This window comes from Panthera leo, chromosome E1, assembly GCF_018350215.1.
Source record: "Panthera leo isolate Ple1 chromosome E1, P.leo_Ple1_pat1.1, whole genome shotgun sequence".
NCBI lineage: Eukaryota > Metazoa > Chordata > Mammalia > Carnivora > Felidae > Panthera > Panthera leo.
Genome location: NC_056692.1, coordinates 44,478,639 through 44,502,740, shown reverse-complemented (window position 1 = coordinate 44,502,740; position 24,102 = coordinate 44,478,639). Strand labels below are relative to the sequence as shown.

The window sequence follows — 24,102 nt, the reverse complement described above, 5'->3', positions numbered from 1 at the left end:
ATGGAGGTTCCTTAAGAAGTTAAAAATAGAATTACTATATGATCCAGTATCAGACGATTGGATATTTACCGAAAGAATACAAAAACAGTAATTCAAAAAGATATATGGGGGTACCTGGGCGGCTCAGTCAGTTAAGCAACCAATTTGGTTCAGGTCATGGTCTCGTGGTTTGTGGGTTCAAGCTCCACATTGATTGGTCTCTGTACTGACAGCTCAGACCCTGGAGCCTGCTTCAGATTCTGTGTCTCCCTTTCTCTCTGCCCCTCCCCTGCTTGTGCTCAGTCTCTGTCTCTCAAAAATAAACATTAAATTTTTTTAAAAACTATATGCACCCCTATGTTTACTGCAGCATTATCTACAATAGCCGAATTTTGGAAGCAGCTCAAGTGTTAGCAGCCCATCTATCCATTGATAGATGAATGGATAAAGAGGTGGTATACATATACACACACACACAAGCACACACACTGGAATATTACTCAGCCATAAAAAAGAATGAATAATCTTGCCATTTGCAACAGCACGGATGGAGCCAGACAGTATAATGCTAAGTGAAATGTGTCAGAAAAGACAAATACCACAAGATTTCACTCATATGTTATGAAACAAAGGGAAAAAAAGGGACAAACCAAGAAACACTCTTAACTATAGAAAATAAACTAATGGTTACAAGAGGGGAGGTGGGTGGAGAATGGGTCAAATAGCTGAAGGGATTAAGAGTACACTTATGATGAGCACTAAGTAATGTATACAATTGCTGAATATTGTACACCTAAAACTAACACTTTATGTTAACTATATTGAAATTTAAATAAACAAACTTTAAAAGCCGTAAATGAAGTCGGGGAGGAGTGCTTATTGTTACATGAAATCATAGAATCCACAACAGAGCTAGGATGATTTCAGAAATCTTTCTGGTCAGGGGTGCCTGAGTGGCTCAGTGGGTTAAGCTTCTGACTTCAGCTCAGCTCATGATCTTACGGGGCGGGGGGTTTCGAGCCCCACATCGGGCTCTGTGCTGACAATTCAGAGTCTGGGGGCTGCTGCAGATTCTGTGTCTTCCTCTCTCTCTGCCCCTGCCGCACTTGTACTCTCTCTCTCAAAAATAAACATTTAAAAAAAAAGAAATCTTTCTGGTCCAATACCTTAGTTATATATAAGGAAGCTGATACACAGAAAGATTGTGATTTGCTCACACAACGTACACAAAATAGTAGCAAAATTCAGGTCCCTGACTCCCAAATCCAGGGATACTTTCACTAAATTTACACTGCTGCTTAGTAAACCCAGAGGCACAGCTAGGCAGAAATATGGAGAATCTAACTTTATTTTGTTTTTAGCGCTCTGATGTTTGCACTGCGCTTTCACAACTGCACTTTCTCACTTGCTGAGTTACCACCACCTCCACATCTGCTTCCCTCCCATCACCCACCACTTCTGCAAAGTACTTTCTACTCTTTCCATTTGGGTTCCCTTCCAAACCGCCCCTCACTTCCTCCCTCACTTCCCTTGCAGCGATGACCGCAAACGTCCATTAACAGCAACTGCAGACACCTCTTCACCGCACCTGTTGCCCTTAACGTTCACACATGACCGGCACCACCCCCAACTACCACCTTTAACAATACTGACTGAACTTCCACTTCATGGAAGAACCTGTGCTGTGGAACATTCCAACAGGCCCTGCTCGTTTAGCCTTCTGGCGAAGAAAGTGAGTAGACCTGTGAACACGTTAAACCACTCACCAGATGAAAACAAGTGCTCTACTAGAGGTCTGAGGGTTTGCTCAAGAAGCAGGGAAGCGTCCCAGCCACCATGACCTCCACCCTTCTAGAACCACCACCATTTCCGAGGCACCACGGGATCCAGCCGCGTCTGCCCCTTTAGTGCCCGGCCCGCCCAGTCACATCGCTGCCCCTTCTGGAACCTTCGTCCATCTCCGTAATTGTTCTACTTTGTCCCTCGCACCGGGTGGCACGCTCCTCGGCAAGTCTTGCCTCTCCACCTGTGTCCCCCCGGGGGGGGGGGGGGGGGCTCCCAAGGGTGTCCCCGTCCTCCCGCCTCACGGGCCGAGGCCCTAGCCCAACGGGATCCGAAGGTCCTAGCTGCAGGCCGCTCAGCCCCCCGCGTGGCCCGGCGCTCTCGCTGCGCCGCCTTCCCGGGCTCCCACGCGACGAAGCCCCGCCCCCAGGTCACCTGACCGAGGCCGACGCTCCGCCCACTGAGAGGCCCGCGCTGGAAGAGCGCGGGACCCAGGGCACGGCCACCGCCACCGCCTCCGCCACCGCGCAGGGGCTCCGGGGCAGCCGGGAGCGGCTGAGCTCGCCGCCGCCTCCGCGCCGACTGGACGGCGCTGCGGCCCCGCGGCTCCACCCCACCTCACAAGGGCCTGCGACCTCACCTGGCCCCGCTCGGCGGCCCAGACGCGAGCTCCTCCCCGCGCGCTGTCCTCCCGGCACCTGGATTTCGCCGTCCATCCCGCACTCCCTACCCTTCCTGCAGCTGTCTTCGTTCCCTGGTGCAGTGTCCCGCCCCAGTCTGACATCTTTTCAGGATTATCCTGTATCCATCCTTTGAATACTTCCCGCCCTGCCTTCGAAAACATTCCATCCTTCTTGGTTTCTACCGCTCTGTACCGGACAACAGCGCAGAGCTCTTTGTCCCGACACTTTGCTGAAATCTGTTCCAGGCTGCCCTTCAGAGGACTAACGCTCTCTTTGGCAAGAGATGCTTTGTGTTTCTTCGAAGATCAATTTCTTGTGTGTGTGCGTGCTGCAGATGAAATGTTACTGGTAAAAGACAACAAAGCGATTTTTCACGGCTTGCCCCAAATATTATGTCGCTAAAACGTTGTACGAATCCAAGACAGTGAAATTAATCATTTTTAAGGTTTTTGCTACACTAGAGTCGTAATGTTCTGTCAAGCGGAGAGCGTTTTGCAAATATTTTCCCTCTAAAGCTCATGATTTGAGGTGTAAAGGTAAATTTTCAAAAAGGTAAAATTCACATTGATTGAGCCAACCTGAGCTCTCCGTTGTTAACATTGTGGTGAGCAGCGTGGGCTTTAGAGCTGGATCTATGCAAATTCAATTATTGAGTCAATTATCCTAATTATTTACTGTATGCAGTGGGGCAAACTAAGCTCTCTAAGCCTCAGTTTTCTCATTCGTTCAGAATTGTGATAATTCAAAAATGTTTATGCAGTGCTCAAAAAATGTTAAAACATTTAATTACTTCAGAGATACTTGTGCCCATTTATATCTCAAATCCTGTTGTGTAGGCATTCTTTAGTATTCTTTAGTATTTTTAGTATTCTTTAGTATTTTAACATGTATGTGTTTTATCTCCCTAAACAGTCTGTAAGTAATGAGTGCTGAGACCATGTCTTTTATTTTTGTAAACACCCCACCCTCCATTCCCTACTTCCCCACCTACCCACACACACTGTTTACAGTCCACCTCTATTAATGAGCTGAGCCCATTTTCCATCTATTCATAAGACATCAACTTCTAACGTGTAAGGATTATAATGGTTTCAGTCTGTCTGATCACCAGATTGTGGACGCTTCACAATCTTGAGCACTTGTAGTTTGTTAGTACTGAGTCTATTGATGAGTTAGTTACTGTATTAGTCAGTTTCAGAGACGCTCACCAAATAGCACCAAGAGTATAGTAGTTAGGATTAGATTCTTTCACCTAACAGAAAATCCCTAAATAACAGTGGCCTAAGCAAGATAGAATTTTATTTCTCACATTCAAGAGGTTCAGAGATGGTCACTCAAGGGTGAATATTGCTAACCATAGTTGCAAGGACACAGTCTTCTATTTTACTGCTCCACTGGCATTTTTTCCAGTGGTGGCTTAAGGGAGATATCACAGGCAAAAAAGACTCTCAAAAGATTTTAAGGTTATGCTTCTTGGATCCTCTCATTCAAATAATATGGCTTCTAAGAAGCTTAAGGCTTTTGTCCTTCTGCAGAAGCCCGAGGTAGCAAAAGATTTAGCTCAAAGATATTTATGGGTAGGGCTTTTATTTTATGGGACTGAAACCCAATTAAGATTTGCAGGAGATTCATAATTTTTTTAAAAGAGTATTGTAATTGTCAGAAACACTGCCAGCTTGGGCTGAAGGAGTCAGAGCATGAAAAGGAAAGAGGTCTTTGGACCCTCAAGCTCTATAAGCAGGAAGCAGGCTGAGAAAACTATTTCCATGTAAATATATGCTACCTTTAATGGAATAAAGATGGCTTAAAGGGTAAAACCAAAAGCCTAGAAGATAGAATGAAAATCCATGGAGAATTATTCCCAGGCCTTTCATATGGAACTGCCAGCCTATACCCAAGTGACTTTCAGAACTGCTATGGACTGGGGGCTTCTGCAAACCTGTTTTCTGCCCCTTGAAACTGGAATGTCTATAACAGTTACCCTATCTGTCCTGCCATTTTAATTGGTTGTTGCAGGAAGAGAGCATTATAGCTTTTTCCTTTAGTTCACAGGACTTCAGATTAAGAGGCACTATACTCAAGTAGCCAAATGTAAGGAACTATATCCAAGAAGACTCCTCTGCCCCAGGACCTATTTAGAGGACAAGACTCTGGACTTTGAGTGAATGCTATAATGAGATAAGACCCGGGGTCCTTGGGAAGGGGGAGCACTTGTTGCAAGTGAGGGAACTAGGAATAAGTAGTGACCAGAGGGTGGACTGTGGCAGTTTTGAACTATGTCCACAAGTTCTTTGGTGTATTAGTTTCTTGTTACTGTAACAACTTACCACAAACTTCAACAACAATGTATTACATTTCTGGAGGTCAGAAGTCCAAAATTGGCCTTACAAAGGCTGCATTTCTGGAGGCTCTAAAGGAAAATCTACTCCTTCCCTTTTCCCGCTTCTAGAGGCTTCTGCATCCCTTGACTCGTGGCAACCTCACACTGACCTGTTTCCATCATTACATTTCCTATTCTCACTCTGACCCCCTTATGATTGTATTAAGGCTATCCACATAATCCATGAAATTTCCCTGTTTCTGCCCTTAATTACATCAGCAAAATTCTTCATTCCATGCCAGGTAACATATCCGCTGGTTCTGGGGATTAGAACATGGGTGCCTTTGGGAGAGGGGGATGGGCAGGGGCAACAATTTTATCTACCAGGGCGCTCATACCTTCAAGAAGTGGCATCTAGGTTCATGAGTTCTAGCCCCGCGTCAGGCTCTGTGCTGACAGCTCAGAGCCTGGAGCCTGCTTCAGATTCTGTGTCTCCCTCTCTCTCTTTCTGCCCCTTCCCCACTCATACTCTGTCTCTGTCTCTCTCTCTCTCAAAGCGTAAACATTTAAAACAATTAAAAAAAAAAAAGTGGCATCTGGTCCACGCTTCTTGCATGTGGACTAGTTGTAGCGGGCTGCTTAACAACGAATAGAGTATGGTGGAAATGCTGACGTGACACGTACAAAACTACGTCACAAGAGATATTGCAGCTTCCTCCTGGCTCTCTCTTGGCTTCCGCACTTTGGGAGAAGCCAGCTAACATGCCGCAAAAACTGCAAGATCGCGTTTGTGGTTTTAAGCTGCTAAATCGTGGGGTAATTTATTATGCAGCAATAGATAACTACCACAATCCCTCAGGTCCCATCCTGTTCCGTGAGGTCTGCTTAAGTTCTAGCTATTGTCTCTACAGTCGGCCTACCTGAAGGAGGAAGGGGAGAGGGGAGGCATGCTCCCTTCTTAAATGGCACGCGATGGAAGTGGTATGAACCTCTTCCATTCACATCTGTCTACAAGATGGACAGGGCAGCCTAGGAGAAGCTTGGAGACATAGTATCTATTCCAGGCAGCCATGTGTCCAACGGGAAATTAGGAGTTCTGACTATGTGAGAAGAGGAAAACACATATGGGGGCACAATTAGCAACCTCTGTCACAATGGGGGATTATAAGGGTCAGGAGAAGCAAAGTTGAGCATAGATCCATTAACATTTTTCCTAACCAATCTCTTCATTGGCCACCGAATGATATTTACACACCCAGCACTGTGATCTCTCCAAAGAAATCATGCCAATTGTATGAGTCACAGGAAAACCCAACTAATAGAAAAAAAAAAAAAAACAACCCACAATGAATTGCGAAATTTTTTTTTCTTACAAAGCTCTTTTCAGGGACACTGATAAAGAATTTACTGTGGAGATTTTGCCTGAAGGCTGTTAAATCTCCTAAATGTTGCTTTCTAAATGCTTCTATTCTGTGAGCATTCTCCCGTGTATTGTCAGAAAATACACAGCTGATGGAAAATGTCTTCTCTGTGCAAAAGTTTAGAGAGACAGCACTATGGCAGCAATCGCAAGGAACACAATCATGTTAACTGACCTATAATTTTCTTTTCACATGCTAACTATTCTTGGATAGTCTCATTAAGTGGATTTTTAAAAAAAATTTTTAAGTTTATTTTTGTGAAAGAGACAGAGCAAGTGGGGGAGGGGCAGAGAGAGGGAGAGAGAGAGAATCCCAAGCAGGCTCTGCACCATCAGCACAGAGCCCAATGTGGGGCTCAAACTCACAAACTGTGAGATCATGACCTAAGCCAAAACCGAGTCGGACACTTAACCGACTGGGCCATCCAGGCGCCCCTTAAAATTTAACAATATAGATAACCCCAATCACAAGCATTTAAAACTGCCTGTGTGCTTTAGTCAAACTACAAACTATCAGAAATAGATATTTCAAGAAATATGTTACAAAACCAAATAGAAATTATTTTTCAACAAGCATTAAATGGTTTTCTTGCACAGCATATGTTACTGTTTCCTTACATCAGTGTGAAAAATGAAAATTATAGTTGCACTATAATTCCAAGGCAACTTGCTTGTAATTGATCCCAGTGGTCATTACATGGCTGTCACTATAGAGTTCAGACTACACAGGCCAAGAGTTAGGGGATTACAAATATGATTTGATATATAGCTTTTCATTTCATTTTCACATAAAGTCCTCCATTTTACCCAGATATGTAGTCATCAGTTACCATGAAGTAAATAAAACACAGTGTACCTACAAAATTTCACCATAAAAGGTCTCAGTGTGTGTTCACATAATCCTTTTATGACGTCATGCACCGTCATGTTTTTTAAAAATGCACGTTATTTAAGGAATGGAAGACCCAAAGGCAAAGATGATGAGTGTGCCATAAAGTACTTCAACCCCACACTGTCAATGCTCAATACATTTTAAATAGCAAAAAGTGAAGTTGCAAATTCTAGAGTCTTACCCTATAAAGTGATAATGCTAATAATTTCGATATTCATCCCATCTCCTGTGAATTAAAGGTTTTCTTAGATGCCTGCCAAGTATCCTGTTAGTTGGGTTTCTTTCCCTGTGATTTTGATCTAGTACTTCTTTTAGTTTTTCATGGGAATTTGTGGCTGTGAGGGAACCAGAAGCCTCTGATCACTTAATTGGGAAAATGGATCAAAAGTGGATTTTCATTTTGTGTGGGTAGATATTTGGTTCTCTTAATATACCCGCCAAGCTGTATTCATAATCTTTTAGTAACTGAGATGATTTAACTGCAAACTTAGTAAGCCAGAAGGACAGGTAAGTGACTTCTTAAGTCAGTGGTTCTCAAACTTGAGTAAGCAGCAGAATCACAGGGAGGGCTTTGCTGACACAGAACACCGGGCCCGGCCCCATCTCAGATTTTCTGAGTTAGTAGCCCTGGGGCGTGGCCTGTGCATTTTTATTCCTAACAACTTCCCAGGTGATATGGAGGCTGCTGGTCCTCAAACCACATTTTGAGACCCAATTCCTTAAATAAAAGTTGGGCATTTTTCCCCCTAAAGCTGGGCATTTAAATGATCCTGTCAATAATCTGCCATCAAGCCTTTATTGTACTGATTTATGCCTCCTGCAAACAAAACCTAGGCCAAACTGACAGTCTGTTCTATTGAGATTGCACAAGTTCCTAAAAAATCCCCAATTAAAAGACAAAAAACTCCAACTCTTAGAACAGCAATAACCTACTCAGTTTGAAAACATTATGAAAGTCTAAAGAAACGCTCTGGGTTCTGGAGTAAACTTCAGTCCCCGTGGTGGTCATCATTTGGTTACATTTGGAAACAGGCTTGTTCTAAAATAATCATTTTTGAGGCGATGACATTTACTCTTTTCACCCAAAGAAAACAGAAATAACAACACAGGAAGAACTGGGCAGCCTTAGGTCAATTCTTTTTGGAAAGCACATTTAATTTACTGTTGCACAATTCAAACAGAGGGGGTGGTTAGGAAGTCAGGAAGGCACTTAAGTCATTTCAACCAGGAATACCTAACAAAGAGAGGGATCTTGAAATCATGGATGGTCTAGGAATATCTGAGAGAGAAAGAAGGGATTCGTTATGTGACAACTTGTCAGGAGCATCCCAAGCTTCCCATTACTATCCACACACCCTGAGACTGAACATAAATTCTCTCCAGATGAGCTGAGCACAAATAAATAACTTCTTTGGGCTGTGCTGATACCAAAATACTATTTAGATGTTCACCCTACGTGATGCCCAAACTGACTGCCATTTGCTGTCTTGCGAACGCAGCTACAGGTTCTCCCCGCATACAAAGAGTATTGGTCTTTTTTTTTTTTTTAATCTTTATTTATTTTTGAGAGAGCGTGAACAGAGAAGGAACAGAGAGAGAGGGAGACACAGAATCCGAAGCAGGCTCCAGGCTCTGAGCTGTCAGCACAGAGACTGATGTGGGGCTGGAACTCACGAAATGTGAGTTCATGACCTCAGCCAAAGTCAAACACCTAACTGAACCACCCGGCGCCTTTTTAAAGCCTAGGAGTCTCTTTCCAGAAGCTCAAAGAGTCCTACTGATTTTTTCATCCTTTAAATATATGTTCTTCCTCCTTTGATATAGTGTCTTCATATAAACCATCTTATCTAAAGAAAAGGTCCAACTACTGCTTTAATGGACTCTTGTCTCAGTAGCCAAAGGGTATAGTTAGGTTCTAAACTTCTTGGATTCATTATCGACCCTCCCCTCCCCCATTTACCCCTCTACTGTACTACCATCCCTTTCAGTAAAGAGTAATCCATGGGTGAGACAAGGCTCAGTCATTTGCCCTACTCCTAATTCCAAGGCTTATTCTCAGTGTTAACACACGAATACAGAATACACATTTCAGCTACTTCTTAATGGATTCCTCTCCCTTATATGTGGATGCAAACGTGTGCAAAGTGAGCTAAGGAATAATAAACTAAGTGGAGCTTAAGTGCTACATTAGGAAATGTGACTGCTAACAAACATTGGAGAAGGGGCTCTAAGAGAGGACAGAATGAGGCTTTTTCATTGAGAAAGGTGATGTGGAATGACATCTGCTCTTGCAAAAGCTGGTCTCTCAGATCTCCCAACTTAACAAAAAAAGTAGTATCAACATCTCATGGAATCTTGACTGTATGTCTGATGCCACAGTAAATCCCAGCATCTCAGATTATCAATATTGAAAGACACCTTCCAGACTGGCTGGTCCAAACTATCATTTTTCAAACTAGAAAACTGAGCCCCGAAGGGAAGGAAGAGAGGCTTGCCTTAATTAAGGGTAAAACTTCCTCAGCTGCAACAATGAGGCCAGGACTTACATTTTCTGATCGTCAGACCACTGTCTATAGCTCTTTCCTTTTTCTTGATGAATGGGGGGTGAGGGTGGTTGTTAATGTTTAGACCAATGTGAACACCAAGGAAGCAACTGCTAGGAGAAAAGAACCACTTGTACCCCTCCTGCTCAGAATGGCCCAGCATGCCCGTGGGGCCATCCCCACAGGCTCCCAGGATGAGAGAGCCCCTACAGATCCAGCAAATGGGCAGCAACTCCCTATGAATGATGCCAAGTGGGAGGGTCTGTATCCATCCCAAGTCTATGTGGGGTTGTTTGTTTGTTTTTAAATATGCTCCTTCCTCCTCAAATAAAACTACAAAATATAATGCAAATGTGTTTCTGTACATGTTCCTTTAGATTAAGCAAGCCTCATCATGGTTTCAGGTGACCCAATGAGAAAAATAAAATAAAATTGCACTTGTGGCCTCTCAGATTAAAGACTGAGTTAAAATGAGGTTGCCCAGCCCGTAGGAGAATAGGCCACACACGCTGATACAACTGGCCCATCATTCTAAATGTGGCACATATGCCCAGCAGACTCAGAGACCCATGGGAATGATTCCTTCACAAGACAGCCAAGAGGTAGATAAGTGCAATCAGCCCCATGGATGGATGTAGCACACAGAAGCACCAGATTGGGTGTAGGGGCGGGGGGGTGCCTTGGACAAGGGGCAGAGGGCCTGAAGGGTGGGGCCAGATCTCTGGCTCTCATCACAGCACTCTCCCTGGGAGGAAAAGCGTCCGGTCATGAAAGAAATTCCCAGTATGTAGCAAATGTCTACAGCAGTGAGAGTGTAGACGTAGCAGGTAAAGAGGTGATGCTGGTCTAAGGGTAACACGCGTCCTCCAATCGAACTTCTAGGGTGGGGTGCCAAGGAGACAAATGTGAAGGGTGATGATTATGAACTGGGGGACTCTGGCACATTCATCCAGGCCATGCATGACCCCTGAGTGGCCTTCCCATCCTCACTCCCAACAGAATTGCTGGCAAGGGCTCCCCTTGTGAGAGAACCATACTGGATTGAGGGGACAGCAAAAGACATAGGCAACTCCGATGGCTGCTCTTGCTTCTGATTTCTCCGTCAGCCTGAGGGAAGGCAAAGGAGATCAAAGTCCAGATGACACGACAAGGCTGCGGAGCCCAGCATTTGCTATCAGAGCTGCTGAGCGTCGGACCCAAGAACCGTCAACTCAAGGCAGAGTCAAGGCCCCTTCCTCTGGAACGAGAGGCTCAGCCCTGCCCTTCTCTTCGGGAGAAATGGCCGGAAAAGGAAAGCTGGCTTCTCAGTGAGGTAATGAACAGTACCTGCTCAGCTACGTGGGTCACCCTAAGGTTAAGCAGGAAGGATCCCTGAAGGAGGCATTCTGCGGACAAAGGCTGAGGAGCTCCACGTGTCTGGACACACCTCAAGTTTTAAATTACACACTCCCCCACATGCAGCACACTCACGCGCACACACGCACAGAGACCCACACCTCCACATACTGACATTCTTGTAACCCACCCCACTCCCAGCCCCCGATCCTGCCCCACGGATTTCGTTCCCTGTAAACATGACAGCAGATGTGTCCACAATTCTGGGACAGCCTGACAGTGAACTGAGGATGACTGCTTGTCATTAAGTGCCCCGGTAGGTGATGTTGGTGAAGGTGGATGTGGCCTCTTTATACAGTGGGTTGTTGGCCTGCGGAGAGAACAGAAATGTGTCTTACAGTGAATTCCTCAATTCTTCCCTGCCCTCAATGATTACATTTCGCCTGAAGAGTTTACCCAAGACACCTTTCTCCGGGCTACACCATCCATGAATCGCTTAATGCTCATTGTAACCCCATATTCGCTCCTGAGATGGGAGTGGGTAGGAAATAAGAGGAGAGAGAAAGTGGAATGCCATTGTGCTGCTGTTTCGAAGGGGTTGAATTCAACCCATTACTTTTTGGTGATCCCCAAACACCTCAGTACCACTTGTAGCCAGTATCTATTTCCTGCTTCTCTCCTGAACTCTCTCTTTTGCCCTTCTCCAATTTTTTTTTCTTTTGTTGTGACTATGCTGGCGGATGCGGGCAGAGACGAGAAATGTAGCAGGTGGTAGCTGAAACAGAGAGGATAGCTTTCACTCAAAATAATTTTAATTTGTTCTCATCTCATCCTTCCAAGCGCTACCCACTGTCATGTTAGCAGGAAAAAATAAGACCCTCACTGGGTTGCCCAAATTATTTTCTAACAAAAAGTGATAAATCCCATAAGATCTGGCCGTCTTTAGGAGTCCCATTTCAAGAAATACAACACATTCTCATGTGCCGCTGAGATTCCAGATTTCTACACTGTACGAACAGAAACATCTCAAGTTTCTTGGGACCCTTGAGTACCAAGGCCTGAGGTGACCATCAAATGAGAACAAACTTTCAGCCTCCCGCTTGACATTCATGGACTCAAACAGCCATTTTGGAAGGTCCAGAAAAAAAAGTCAGAATGTGGAAGATGAGCCAAAGGAGAACAGAGCAAAATTAAGTATATAGAAAGTTCTCAATAGATGCTTGATTGAATGCAATCAGAATAAATTGCAGAGAGGATATGTTTTAAGAGGCTGGCCCAAAGAGTCATTTCTATCATAACTTGATTCTCTCCCACAATTGGGCAAGCTGTTGAACGTCTCTGTGCTCAGTTTTCTTATCTACAAACTGGCAATAATAACGTTCCCCACCCCCCATCATTTGTCCTGTCTTCCTCAATTAGAGAATATGTTTCCTTTTGATTATGTCAGTGTCCAGAGCAGAGCTGGGCCCTACCTGTACTCAGTCAGTTCTCACCTATGGGACCTATGGTCACTGTGTGGCAGTGAGAGACTCAGGTGGTTTTCAGGAATAATAAAGACAACAGGACCATCTCCCAATTTCCACAACAGAGACTAACTGGGAAATTATGGTGCTGGCTGAACCTGGCTCCCCTAAGTACCTACTATTTCCAGTTGAGGCTCTCAAACCAATGACTTAAGAAAATGCCCAGCCCCGACTCTTACTGTGTCCCATTTTGCTCTGGCTCGCTCTTCCTCAAATTTAGCAAACTCCTTCCGGTCATGGATGGTGATGAGGAGCTTCCAGATGAGCAGAGTAGCAAGGCCGATGAGCAAAATGGCCCCCATCACTGAGAGTAGGACCACCAGGATGTCAGGACCCTTGGGACACTCTGTCAGGAGAGAGCACAGAGCAGGGACGTTGTAAAGGCAACCTGACCAAGTAAGAAATTACTAGAAATCTCTCTGAGGGAAACAGGGCTTACAAAATAAATCAAAATTTTTAAAGGGGGGGGGAGCACCAATATTTAAGACAGCAATAATCTGTCCTGAGTAGTTTAAATTAGAGGTCATAAGCAGGTCACCCCCGGTAGAATCTAACCTACTCAAGTGTTTATTAAAAAGTTGATTTTATGTTAACTCTACTGGATTTAAAACAAAAGCTTGACTAAATTTTTATTTTGTTGGCAGCATGGAATAATCAGGAGATTATCCCCCTAAAACTTCAGATTCTTCTTCTTCCCTTTAAAAACATGAATAAATAGAGGCGCCTGGGTGGCTCAGTCGGTTGAGCGTCTGACTTCGGCTCAGGTCATGATCTCACACTTTGTGGGTTCGAGCCCCGCATCAGGCTCTGTGCTGACTGCTTGCTCAGAGGCTGGAGCCTGCTTCAGATTCTGTGTCTCCTTCTCTCTCTGCCCCTCCCCTGCTCACGCTTTGTCTCACTCTGTTTCTCAAAAATAAATAAAAGTGAAAAAAAATTTTTTAAACATAAATAAAAAGGTCTGGAAACACTGCACCCACAGGGCAGCTCTGGTTAGATGTGAGTAGCTGCTGTCCCCTTTAGATGGGACACATTTTCTAGTTTGCCAGACTTGTCACCACCCTCTTTTCTCCACTAAACAGAGGCAACATGTTAACTTGTCATGGAGGCTGTGCTACTGTGGGTTCTGGAGCTAGACCGCCAGGGTTCGAATCCTGGCTGACAACTTACTTTGCTATGTGACCTTTGATAAACTATTTAACCTTTCTGGGTGTCTGTTTCCTATCTCTCCATGTTTAAAATGGAGAAAGTAATAGCACTGAATTCCAAAACTTATGAAGCATAGTTAAGTTAAATATATACTTTTAAAAATTGTTTTTAACGTTTATTTATTTTTGAGAGAGACAGAGCATGTATGGGGGAGGGGCAGAGAGACAGGGAGACACAGAATCCGAAGCAGGCTCCGGACTCCGAGCTGCCAGCACAGAGCCCAACGCGGGGCTCGATCTCACGAACTGTGAGATCATGACCTGAGCTGAAGTCGAACACCCACTGCGCCACCCAGGCACCCCAACTTATTTATTTTTTTAAGGATTATTTCTTTTTTAGAGAGAGAGAGAGAGAGTGCGCATGAGTGGGGGAGGAGCAGAGAGAGAGGGAGACACAGAATTTGAAGCAGGATCCAGGCTCTGAGCTGTCAGCACAGAGCCCAATAGGGGCTTGAACCCACGAACTGCAAGGTCGTGAGCTGAGCTGAAGTAGGACGCCTAACCAACTGAGCCACCCAGGCATCGGGCTCCATGCTGATCATGAAGCCTGCTTGGGATTCTCTCTCCCTCTCTCTCTGCCCCTCTCCCCAACTCGTGCATTCCCTCTCTCTCTCTCTCTCTCTCTCTCTCTCTCTCTCTCTCCCACAAAATAAATATTTAAAAAAAAAGAAACCTGTAAAAATAAACAAATAAGTTAAATATATTTAAAGAACTCAGAACACTGCCTAGCACAGACTCAGTGCTCAATAACTATCAGCTACCATTATTACTCGTGTTCTTGTTACACCTGTTTTCACTAATTTATTTACCTAGCTCCTTAGGCATTTGTATTTGTTTCTCTGGTTTGGATATGTACATCTCTGAGGGCTGGGAACCTAATGTCCTTGTTAGCACAGAGACCAGGAAGCCTGCCAACCCAGACAATATTTTGGGTTCCTTCCCAAAATATTTCGTCATCTTTAATCCTAACCCTATTGAAAGCCGACTTCCTGTTCAACCCTAGTCAACAACCAACACAGACAGAGGTGCATCACCCCTCTGAAGACCAAGCTGACTGTGCTCTGCAGAGCTCTGCTTCCCATAAACCACAGGTGTCTGATGGGTGACCTCACTCCAGTAACTTCTCAGGTGTTATGTAATTAGGTGTTTGAATATACGGGTATTGATGGGTCTGGAGAGGTGGTCATGCCTACTTTCCACACTGTCTCCCACCTTCTTCTCTAAACATACACCCTATGCTCACCACACATGACCCAAAAACAACCACCGATGCAGACCCAAGCTGGCTATTTCCCAAGCTACCAAATTATAACCTGTCTATAATTAAAGGAGCATCTGGAGAGAGGCTGTGAGGTTCCAGTGTCTGAGTTCCCAGGAGTGAAGGGCACCAGCTCTTCCGGGAACAACAATTATGAATTCTTGGGAAGAGAGGGCTGACCCTCAAACCTCAGAGTGAAATCTCTTCAATTCTGCATGTCAGTATGGGCAGGACAAGTAGAATGTCAAGAGGTCTTCAGGCAAAAACATCTATTAAGCATTTGTCCTGAAAGGAGTAGATGGCAGGATTCCCGGAAGAAGATGATGAGATCAGCTAGTCTCTAGAGAGCTCTCTCAGCCACGGTGATGAGGACCCATCGTGGAGACCCAAGGTCAGGAAAGACTGGGCAGGGCTGGCAGGTTTGACAAAAGCACAGGAAATCCAGTTAAACTTGAATTTCAGATAAACAATAATTTTTCAGCCTAAGTAGGTACTAAATGTTGAATGGGACATATTGTATTCGACGAGGCAACTCTATCTGGGAGTGATAAGGACCCAGCTCAGCGGAGCCCACTCCACATAGTAGGCTGAACACCACCCAGTCAAGGCCAAGCCCTTTGGCAGTGCTGTCTCTACTGCCTTGCAGTGGCCCAGCCCTTCAGGGAGACCATCCGCAAAGGCATGAGTTGGGGAAGAGAATGAGAATAATCCCCTCCTATGCTCTGGGACCTCAGATGACACATTCTGCACAAAGCCAGAACCCCTGAAAATAGTTGGGGGCGGTAGGTGAGAAGAGAGGTCAAATTCAGAATTCCAGGGCAACAAGATAGGGAATATGGGTCTGGGGTCCCATCTCCTCATGTGGAGGATGGAATCTACATCGGAAAAGCTACTCCACCCCCCACCCTGGGGGGTTATTTGTACCAGCTCAGGTTATCACCATCTTTCTGCCCCATAATTCCAAGTAGTGGATTCCATCTAAGAATATCAAGCCAAAAGATTTTGGTGTTACAGCAGAAGCACCTGCAAGGATTGTTATAGCAGAGATGAAGTAACGTTAAACCCCAAAGCAAGAACGTACTGCCCTTCAAAAATGAGAAAGCACAAAGGTGCAAATAGGGCGGGTGTGGAAAAATCCATGAAACGTGTTAACACAGGTGGGCGGGAAAGTGTGAGGGGTCATGGCCAAATAATCCACATGTGCTCCCCCACAGATACATACCCAGACTCTGCCCTCTCCCCTTCCCATGTCAGCTTTCCCTTGAGTCGCTAAATAAAATTAAGGTCATACCCTTTCCTTTACCTTCCTTCTCCCTTCTGAAGGGTGAGAGCCCTGGGAAAGGCAGGTGAACAATATCACGGTAGGGGGCGCCATGCTCTCCGGTACCCATGCAGCCAGCAACACCCTGGCTGACCCGGATGTAGTAGAGCTTCTTTCCACTGTCACCCGCTTCCTTCTCCAAGCAGCCAAAGTTCTCCGAGCAGGTTATCAACATGTATGCAAGCCTGCCTGTCAACTCGAATAATCAGTCCTAGTAACTCATTCAAAACCCGTTTACTAAGTATCTTCTCTGTAGATGACTGAGCCAAGTATGGAGATATAACGATAGATAAGACAGATGGTTCGTGTGTTCGTGGGGCACGTGATCTACTGAGGGAGATGGGTGATTAAAGAAGCAAGTTAATGGTGGAATGAAGGCCCATCTAAGGGAAACACAGCTGCTCTGGGACTCAAACAGGAGCACCCAACCGAATCAGAAGAAAGGATGATGGAGGAGGTCTGAGAAGGCTCACTAGGGGAAGTGATGTGTCCAAAGCAGAGGCACTCAAATATTGGGGCGTCTCACAACTGCCAGGAGCACTATTCAAGAACACAGAGGCTGGGGACACCTGGGTGGCTCAGTCGGTTAAGTGTCTGACTTTGGCTCAGGTCATGATCTCACAGTTCATGGGTTCGAGCCCTGCGTTGGGCTCAGAGCCTGGAGCCTGCTTCGGATTCTGTGTCTCCCTCTCCCTCTGCCCCTCCCATCTTTCTCTCGACTCGTGCTCCATCTTTCTCTCAAAAAATGAATAAACATTTAAAAATGTAATAAAAAATCAAATAAAAAGAACATAGAGGCTCATGGAAGCAGCATGGGGCTCAGGACTCTCGATTTTTTAGCAAGGGGAACATAGAAAAGTTTGAGACCCACTTTCCTAAAGCAGGGGCCAGCAAGCTATTGTCTGGGAGCCCAATGTGGCTTGCCACCTGTCTTTCTAAATATACTTAGGCTTGTGCATTAAATATAGACTATGGCTGCCTTCCTGTTACAATGGCAGAGTAGTCATGGCAGAGACCACAAGGCCCACAAAGCCTAAAATATTTATTTTGAGAGAGAGAAAGCACGAGTGGGTGAGGGGCAGAGAGAGAGAGAGAGAGAGAGAGAGAGAGAGAATCCCAAGCAGGCTCCACACTGTCAGTGCGGAGCACAATGTGGGGCTCAAACCGATGAACCATGAGATCATGACCTGAGCTGAAATCAGGAGTCACACACCTAACCAACTGAGCCGCCCAGGTGCCGCCAAAGCCTAAAATATTTAACCCCTGGCCCTGAACAGAAAGTGTTTGCTGGACCCTGGTCTGAAGGAGGATTTGAAGAAATTTCTACAGCTGTAGGAATCAACTGACGAGCAACCAACTGACTTAGTCTCTGCCTTCAGACATTGTTCCTTCACTCATAGAAGCTCCTGTCTACCCCCCGCCTTGGCACAGCCCTTGTCCCTCAGCAGTATCACTATCAATTTACATGTCCCTCTCCCCCTGGCCTGTGAGTGCCACATCTGCTTGATTTATTGTTATATTCCCAGCACCTAGTCTACTGGCTGATATACAATAAGTACTCGAAAATATTTTGTAGTGATTCATCGCTTCGTCTGTTGTGTAAGAGAAAGGAAGGAGACGGGGGTGGTAAGGGGAAGAGAGCTAATCTACTACACTGGATGGCGACAAACCTGTGGTTGGTCTGTGTATGACGGATGAGCTCCTCCTGCTTCCAGAAGGCTGTGAGAGCAAGCACTATCTTTTCAGTGCTCAGAACACCTTGGCTTGGTGCCTCAAAGCCAGTACTGTGTCTCATGGTGACCCTGGTAAGGTCAACACCTCAAAGCATCAGGCCTTCCTCTGAAGCAGCGAACAGGTTGCCCTTGGCAACCACCTGACCTTAAGTGGAGCGGATGCTGAAGAGTCCCAGACTTTAAATTCCTCACTTCTTAATACTGTCACCTCAAAAAAATGCCAGGATGTATTTTGTCCCTTCGTGGGATCCATATCTACCTTCTTCCTTTCCTTACTCACCTTCTTTTTCTGCCTCCTCAATTAGCAAGTCACTTTCTCACAAAGATTGGTATTTAAATATCTCCCACCCCCAGATGACAGGCCCTAACTTACCACTTGTAAGGTAGTCTTAACTTGGCTGTTCTGTGTAAGAGGCGCAATGGGTGGAAATTGCTGCCTAACGTGGCTCTCCCTCTCCCTATAGGTGCAGTGTCAGGGGCCCTGGCGGTTCACGTACCTGGCTCCTCTACCACATAGAGAATGGACTTTCCACTGGAGTCTTCATAGTACTGGAATCTGACAACACAGTCATCTTCATTCTTGTACGTGCAGTTCGCTGCATCCTTGCCAGTATCCTCTGAGGAAGGGGAAAATATGGGAGAGTGAAAAACAAGGCAATTCCTGGAAGACGGGGCCATCCCCAAACCCCAGTCATGGGACTTCTGAGAAAGTATGCAACAGGAAACCCTATGCCTGACATTAGGCAAGATGCCTAGACTTGAGATGGCTGTTGTGCCTGGCAATTGCCTCTAGATGACCCTCGCTGCTGAATTTTGTCCCTCCCAGACCCTTTTTGGTTCGTATTCCTTCCCTTGGAAGGGACATGACAGAACACATGACACAGTGTGATTCAAAGCCTGGCTCTACCACCTGTCAGCTGCGTAATATTGGGGAAGTTACTTGACCTCATTGGCTCTTTCTTCATCTATGAAAGGAAAAGGATAACCCACCTCACAACACTGGTAGAGAACTAAATGATGTCAAGTGAACAGTACCTAATAGAGAAGGGTGTTCCCTTCCCTCTCTTTCCTTTCCCTCCTGGCTCAACTATTCTCAATAGTTTGTTGGCAAAGCCCTTACATTTCTTCCGTTTCTGCGTCTGATCCAGTGTTCCTCTCCAGAGCCAGCCTCTCTTCTCTGACTCCCATCACTTTTTTGTAGGCTTCACCCCTTCTAATTCTGAAGCCTCTTATTCTGACAGGGAAACTATAGGTGCCCCTCTATCATTTGCACCACGTCCTATAGTGATGCAACCAGACAGGTAAAACTGACACACGATGATGTTAAGCAAATGCACCAAGATCACAACACAAGTACGTGATGGAACAGAACTAAAACAGGAGTCTCAGAGCACACCAGACTTGAACTCAATGATTGTTTCTCGGCCTTTTGGCTAAGATCAAGTGTAGTATCAGACTTGAACTCAATGAGCCGCCCGAAAACTAGTGGTATAAGAGTACAGTGGAAAGAGTAAGGATTTCCAGATTCATTCTAAGCTTAACTTGTTCGGGCAAGTTATGTAGCTTTCCTGAGATTCAGTTTCCTCATCTGCAAAATGAAGATAACAACAGTACCACAGTTCTACTCTACTAGGTGGCTGAGAAAAAGACAAGATCATGTGTATGAAAAGATACTTGCCTAACTTTTATAAGTTACACAATTCCATACAAACAAGCATGTATCTTTATGATTATCATGGCACGGGGGTGGGGGTAAGAGAAATACTTTCAACTAACCTGAGATTCCCCTCTGGTCTAGGTAATAAAAACATCTCACATCTCTCTCAGCAGTCTTGCCCGCCTGAGCTAATCACAGCATACCGATTCTCCTCAGGAGGAAAAGCCGTCTCTTCAAACTCAATCCCCAAATCATGCCCCTCACCCCCCCCCCCCACCAGCCCCACTTCTGATATTAGCCAAAGGATCCAGAGAGCTGACCCTTTTCTGTAACACCCCAAGCCAGAAGCCGACTGACTGGCTGTGTCTCACTGTGGCTCTCACTGAAAACATGTTTCCTGCCTTCGTGAGAGACAGCTATCTCAGGAGAGATTGCCATCTCCCTAGACCAACCAATGCCTAGCTGACCCAGATAACATCAGATGTGCTGACAGCAACAAAGATTATCCCCTTTTTGGTCAAGGTGAAATTCAAACTACAATGACTGCAGGCAAGAGTTTTGCTCACCACTGTATTTTTATCTGTCTTATTCTAGGAAGGGCTCCAGAGAGCCAAAAAAGGCTACAGCATTATGATTTTAGCTAAAATCCATAAGGGTGAAGGTTTCCCTCCAAACCAGCAGAGCAGTATGCCTGGGCATTGCTGAACACTCTCAGTTAAGTAAACTCAGTAAATGGTTACTAGCCTCCTAAACTGACATCACCTAGCCTAGGTTTCTTCATCCGTAAAATGGGATGCATTGTCTTCCTCTCCCTGGGGAGGTCAAGTTAGGGTTGATTTCTACATACTTTAAAAGTTATCTGTAGGGTCTTGCTGAGTCTGTGGGTGCCGGGAAGCAGCAGAATGGGGAGGGACTGTGGAACAAATTAGCAGAGGGCACAAGAGGACTCAGGGAAGCTGGCCTTTATTAAGTGCCTAGTGTGCATCAGGTCTGTACAACATGCCTTTGAGGCAGGGATTACTCTTCCATTTTACTGATGAGACATAGACACGTTTTGGGATCAACTGAAAACTTCAGCAGCCGCATATGTGCACAATTCTAAGACATGCTGAACTTACTGAGCTCCTTCACAGGCTCAATCTCATCACGACAGTAACGGCTGCAGGTATTTTCTTTATGTAGGTCTCCTCGGTCAAATTTCTTACACTCCACACACTTCCTAAAAGAGAGACGACACAGAGATTAAGACAAGGGAGGAGAGGGACGCCTGGGTGGCTCAGTCAGTTAAGCATCCGACTTCGGCTCAGGTCATGATCTCGCCGTCTTCGAGTTCGAGCCCTGTGAGTTTGAGCCCTGCGTCAGGCTCTGCGCTGACAGCTCAGAGTCTGGAGTCTGTTTGAGATTCTATGTGTCCCTCTCTCTGCCCCTCCCCAATTGCACTCTGTCTCTCTCTCTCTCTCTCAAAAATAAACAAACAAAAAAGACGAGAGAGGAGCAAACCTACGTGTGTGTCAGTCCAGCTCTGACATCCACACACCAGAAAGCTGCCCCACCTTGGAAAACAAACACCGAAACAAAAACCCCTGTAAGACAATTCTGGGGGACCCAGAGGGTCGGGTCTGGAGTTCAGGGGTGGGAGTTCCTCCTCACCCAGAGGCAGGGCCTGGCAGGCAGAAGGCCCCAGTCCCCTCATTAAACTTCTTCATGTCCCATCCGAGAGTGTGACAGGAGGTAAGGCGTGTGCCACTTCGAGGAGCCTTAAAGGCAGAACCGGTCATGTAATCTGGGGACCCAGCACAAAAGAAGATGTCAGGCCCCTTGTTCAAAAATCCCTAAGCATTACAAGACAGTGCCAGCAGAGCGGTAAACCAAGCATGGGGCCCTTCTAAGCACAGGGCTCTGTACAAATGCACAGGTTGCATGCCTATGAGCCCAGCCCTGCTGAAAGTGGCAAGAGAAATGGCAGGAGCTTCCCCTGACCCCAGATGAGTGGAGTTTGTACTAGCGAACATCTCCTGTTTCACAGAATCCTTCATAACTCCAGCCCAACTCTCCCACACGATCGGAACATGAGAACGTTCCCCAGAAGTTCCCTGGTTTAGCCTTCCTCCCAACTCAGGGATTCAGGATGCCATCCCAGGAGAGGGGTTTCTCCAACTGGAGTCCAGCGGGTGCTACTTTGGCCCCTGCATGGTTGGCTCTCCCTCCCTCTTTGCCCAAACTTTTCCGTGGGAAGAGGAAAGCTAGCCTCTTAGCTGCAGCGGACGCCTCCTCCTGAAGCTTTGGTGAGTAAGAACCTGGAGGGTTGGGGATTCTAGCCTGGGGGACCCCCTCCCTCCTTCTAGCACCCGACTGGCTCCAACTCACTTCTCTGCCCACTCACTTCTTAAAGGTGCAGGCGTCAGGGCAGGTGGGGCACTTCTCACAGGTGTCCCCGTAGGAGCCGGGCTGGATGCACTTGCAGCTGCCGCACTTACACTCGCCCCGGCCGCTGCACAGCAGCCCGTTGCTGGACATGCAGGTGTCGGTGCGCGCGGTGCAGTTGCAGTAGAAGCCGGTCCAGTCGGAGTCACACAGACAGTCCCCACAGCTGCACTGGCCGTGACCTGAAAGCACACAGCCCGAGGGGGCGGGCAGCAGGTGAGGGGCCCCAACCCGTGGCTCAGCCTGCTCTCCAGCTTTACCCTCATCCACCCTCCTCCCACGGCCACTCATTAACACCCCACGGAAGCGTCACCACCTTCTATCCTTCTAGCCTCACGCTGCTAGCTCTGCCTTGACGCCCTTTCGTCCTGTGATCGCTACCAAACTCCCACTTACCTTTCGAAGCTCAACTCAAAAGTTCCTTCCCCTCCATAACCTTTTCTGACCTCCCCGGAGCAAATTGTCTACTACGTGTTCTCCCAGCACTTACATATGCCTCTATTTTAACCCTCATGACCAGCCCATTTGCTTGCCTATCTGTTTCTCTTTCTAGATTTTGAGCTCCACAGTGAGAGAGGACATATCAATTTGTCCGTCGGCAGGGATTAGCGTAACGTCTGAAATACAGTAGGCATGCAATTAATGTTTCTTTATCCATTTATGCAACAAATATTTATTGAGCTCACACTGGGCACTGGAGATTCGGCAGTGAATGAGACAGGAAAGGTCCCTATTACCGTGGAGCTTATGTCCTAGTTAAGTTCCTGGGTAGGGTGCCTGGTGGCTCAGTTGGTTAAGCATCTGACTCTTGATTTCAGCTCAGGTCATGATCTCACGGTTTGGTTAGTGAGGTCAAGCCCTGCATCAGGCTCTGGGCTGACAGCCTGGAGCCTGCTTGGGATTCTCTCTCTCCCTCTCTCTCTCTCTCACACACAAAATAAGTAAATAAACATTAAAAAAGAAAAAAAAATCCTGGGAACCACACACACATTCACCAGCATGTGCCCTGTGTTGTATCATCACAGTACTGCAGAGAGCCATCAGCCCTAGTAGGAAAGACCTACTCACTTTACTGCATGAATGTAGGAATGGGAAAGAGAGATTGGGGTAGGGGGTAGATTGGTTAAATGCAGGTGTTAACTCTCAGTGCTACATCCCCCTAATCACTTAACAAGGCTTGAAAACTTGGCTCTCCCAAACTCAGAAGAAAGGGTGACTCATTCTCAAGGATTCCGAATCAGGAAGAAGTGGATGAATAATAAAAATCTGACTGTTAATCAGAGGAAAGGCAGGGAGCCAAGGGGAAGTAACCTCAACGGGTCTCAAAATCATGTCACTGTGTGAGCGGATGGGCCCCAAGATGGTGGAGGAGAGCGAGGTGCATAGGCTCAAACAGACACTAGCTGGCATCTTCTGCTCCCCAGGGACCCCAGTGGGTCTGACTAGAGGCCCTTGGTCAATGAGTCTCTCTGCCAGTGATCCTAGCACCATCCTCTATTCAAGACTCAGACACACCTTTGCTGCCTTGGAAAGAGATGTCTGCTTCTTTCTGGATGGCAAACATAAGGTCAGCTGCCCCAGCTCCAAATATCTGGAGAGTAGAGCCCGCTCCACCCGGAGGCAAAGGGAATGGTCTTGTGTAACCTTTGTCCACCAGTCATTGGCCCAGGTCTGAGGGCAAGACAGCTCCTGTCAGCTGAAGATAATTCCAAGGAAGGGGCAGCTGTGAGCCATTATCAGCAGCCCTAACAGCAGCTGGAGGGGCCCCACAGTGTCTACTACAAGCAGCTTTCAGTGATGGCTCCCGAACAGGGAAAGGCAGACGCCACAGAGGTCTGGCAGCACCCGGAGGCCTCCGCCTCCTCAGAAACCCTTGTCCCATAGTGTTTCCTTTGTGAGGCCAAACAAAGTAACCTTTGAGAAGATGGTCTGCCAGGCCAGCCACGGAGCGAGGCTGGAAGTAGAGTGGCGGGCCGGAGCCGGCAGGCCGAGCCCGAGCCCTGGCAGGGTCAGCCCTCAGAAGGAAG

At 46.4% G+C, this 24,102-nt stretch overlaps 1 protein-coding gene and 1 pseudogene across 1 annotated transcript in view; one reads left to right on the top strand and one right to left on the bottom strand.

Annotated features, from left to right (window-relative positions):
• Positions 1-9,574: 9,574 nt before the first annotated feature.
• ITGB3 (integrin subunit beta 3) overlaps positions 9,575-24,102 on the bottom strand; it is a 54,480-nt gene continuing 39,952 nt past the window's right edge. The window contains exons 11-15 of the mRNA XM_042917170.1: positions 22,035-22,257; positions 20,770-20,870; positions 18,492-18,611; positions 12,657-12,823; positions 9,575-11,324 (exon numbers count right to left, since the gene is read on the bottom strand). Coding sequence (XP_042773104.1) covers positions 11,259-11,324; positions 12,657-12,823; positions 18,492-18,611; positions 20,770-20,870; positions 22,035-22,257 — 677 coding nt within the window. The 3' untranslated portion in view covers positions 9,575-11,258. The remainder of the gene's footprint in view (positions 11,325-12,656; positions 12,824-18,491; positions 18,612-20,769; positions 20,871-22,034; positions 22,258-24,102) is intronic.
• Positions 19,408-19,562, top strand: LOC122207509 (annotated as a pseudogene).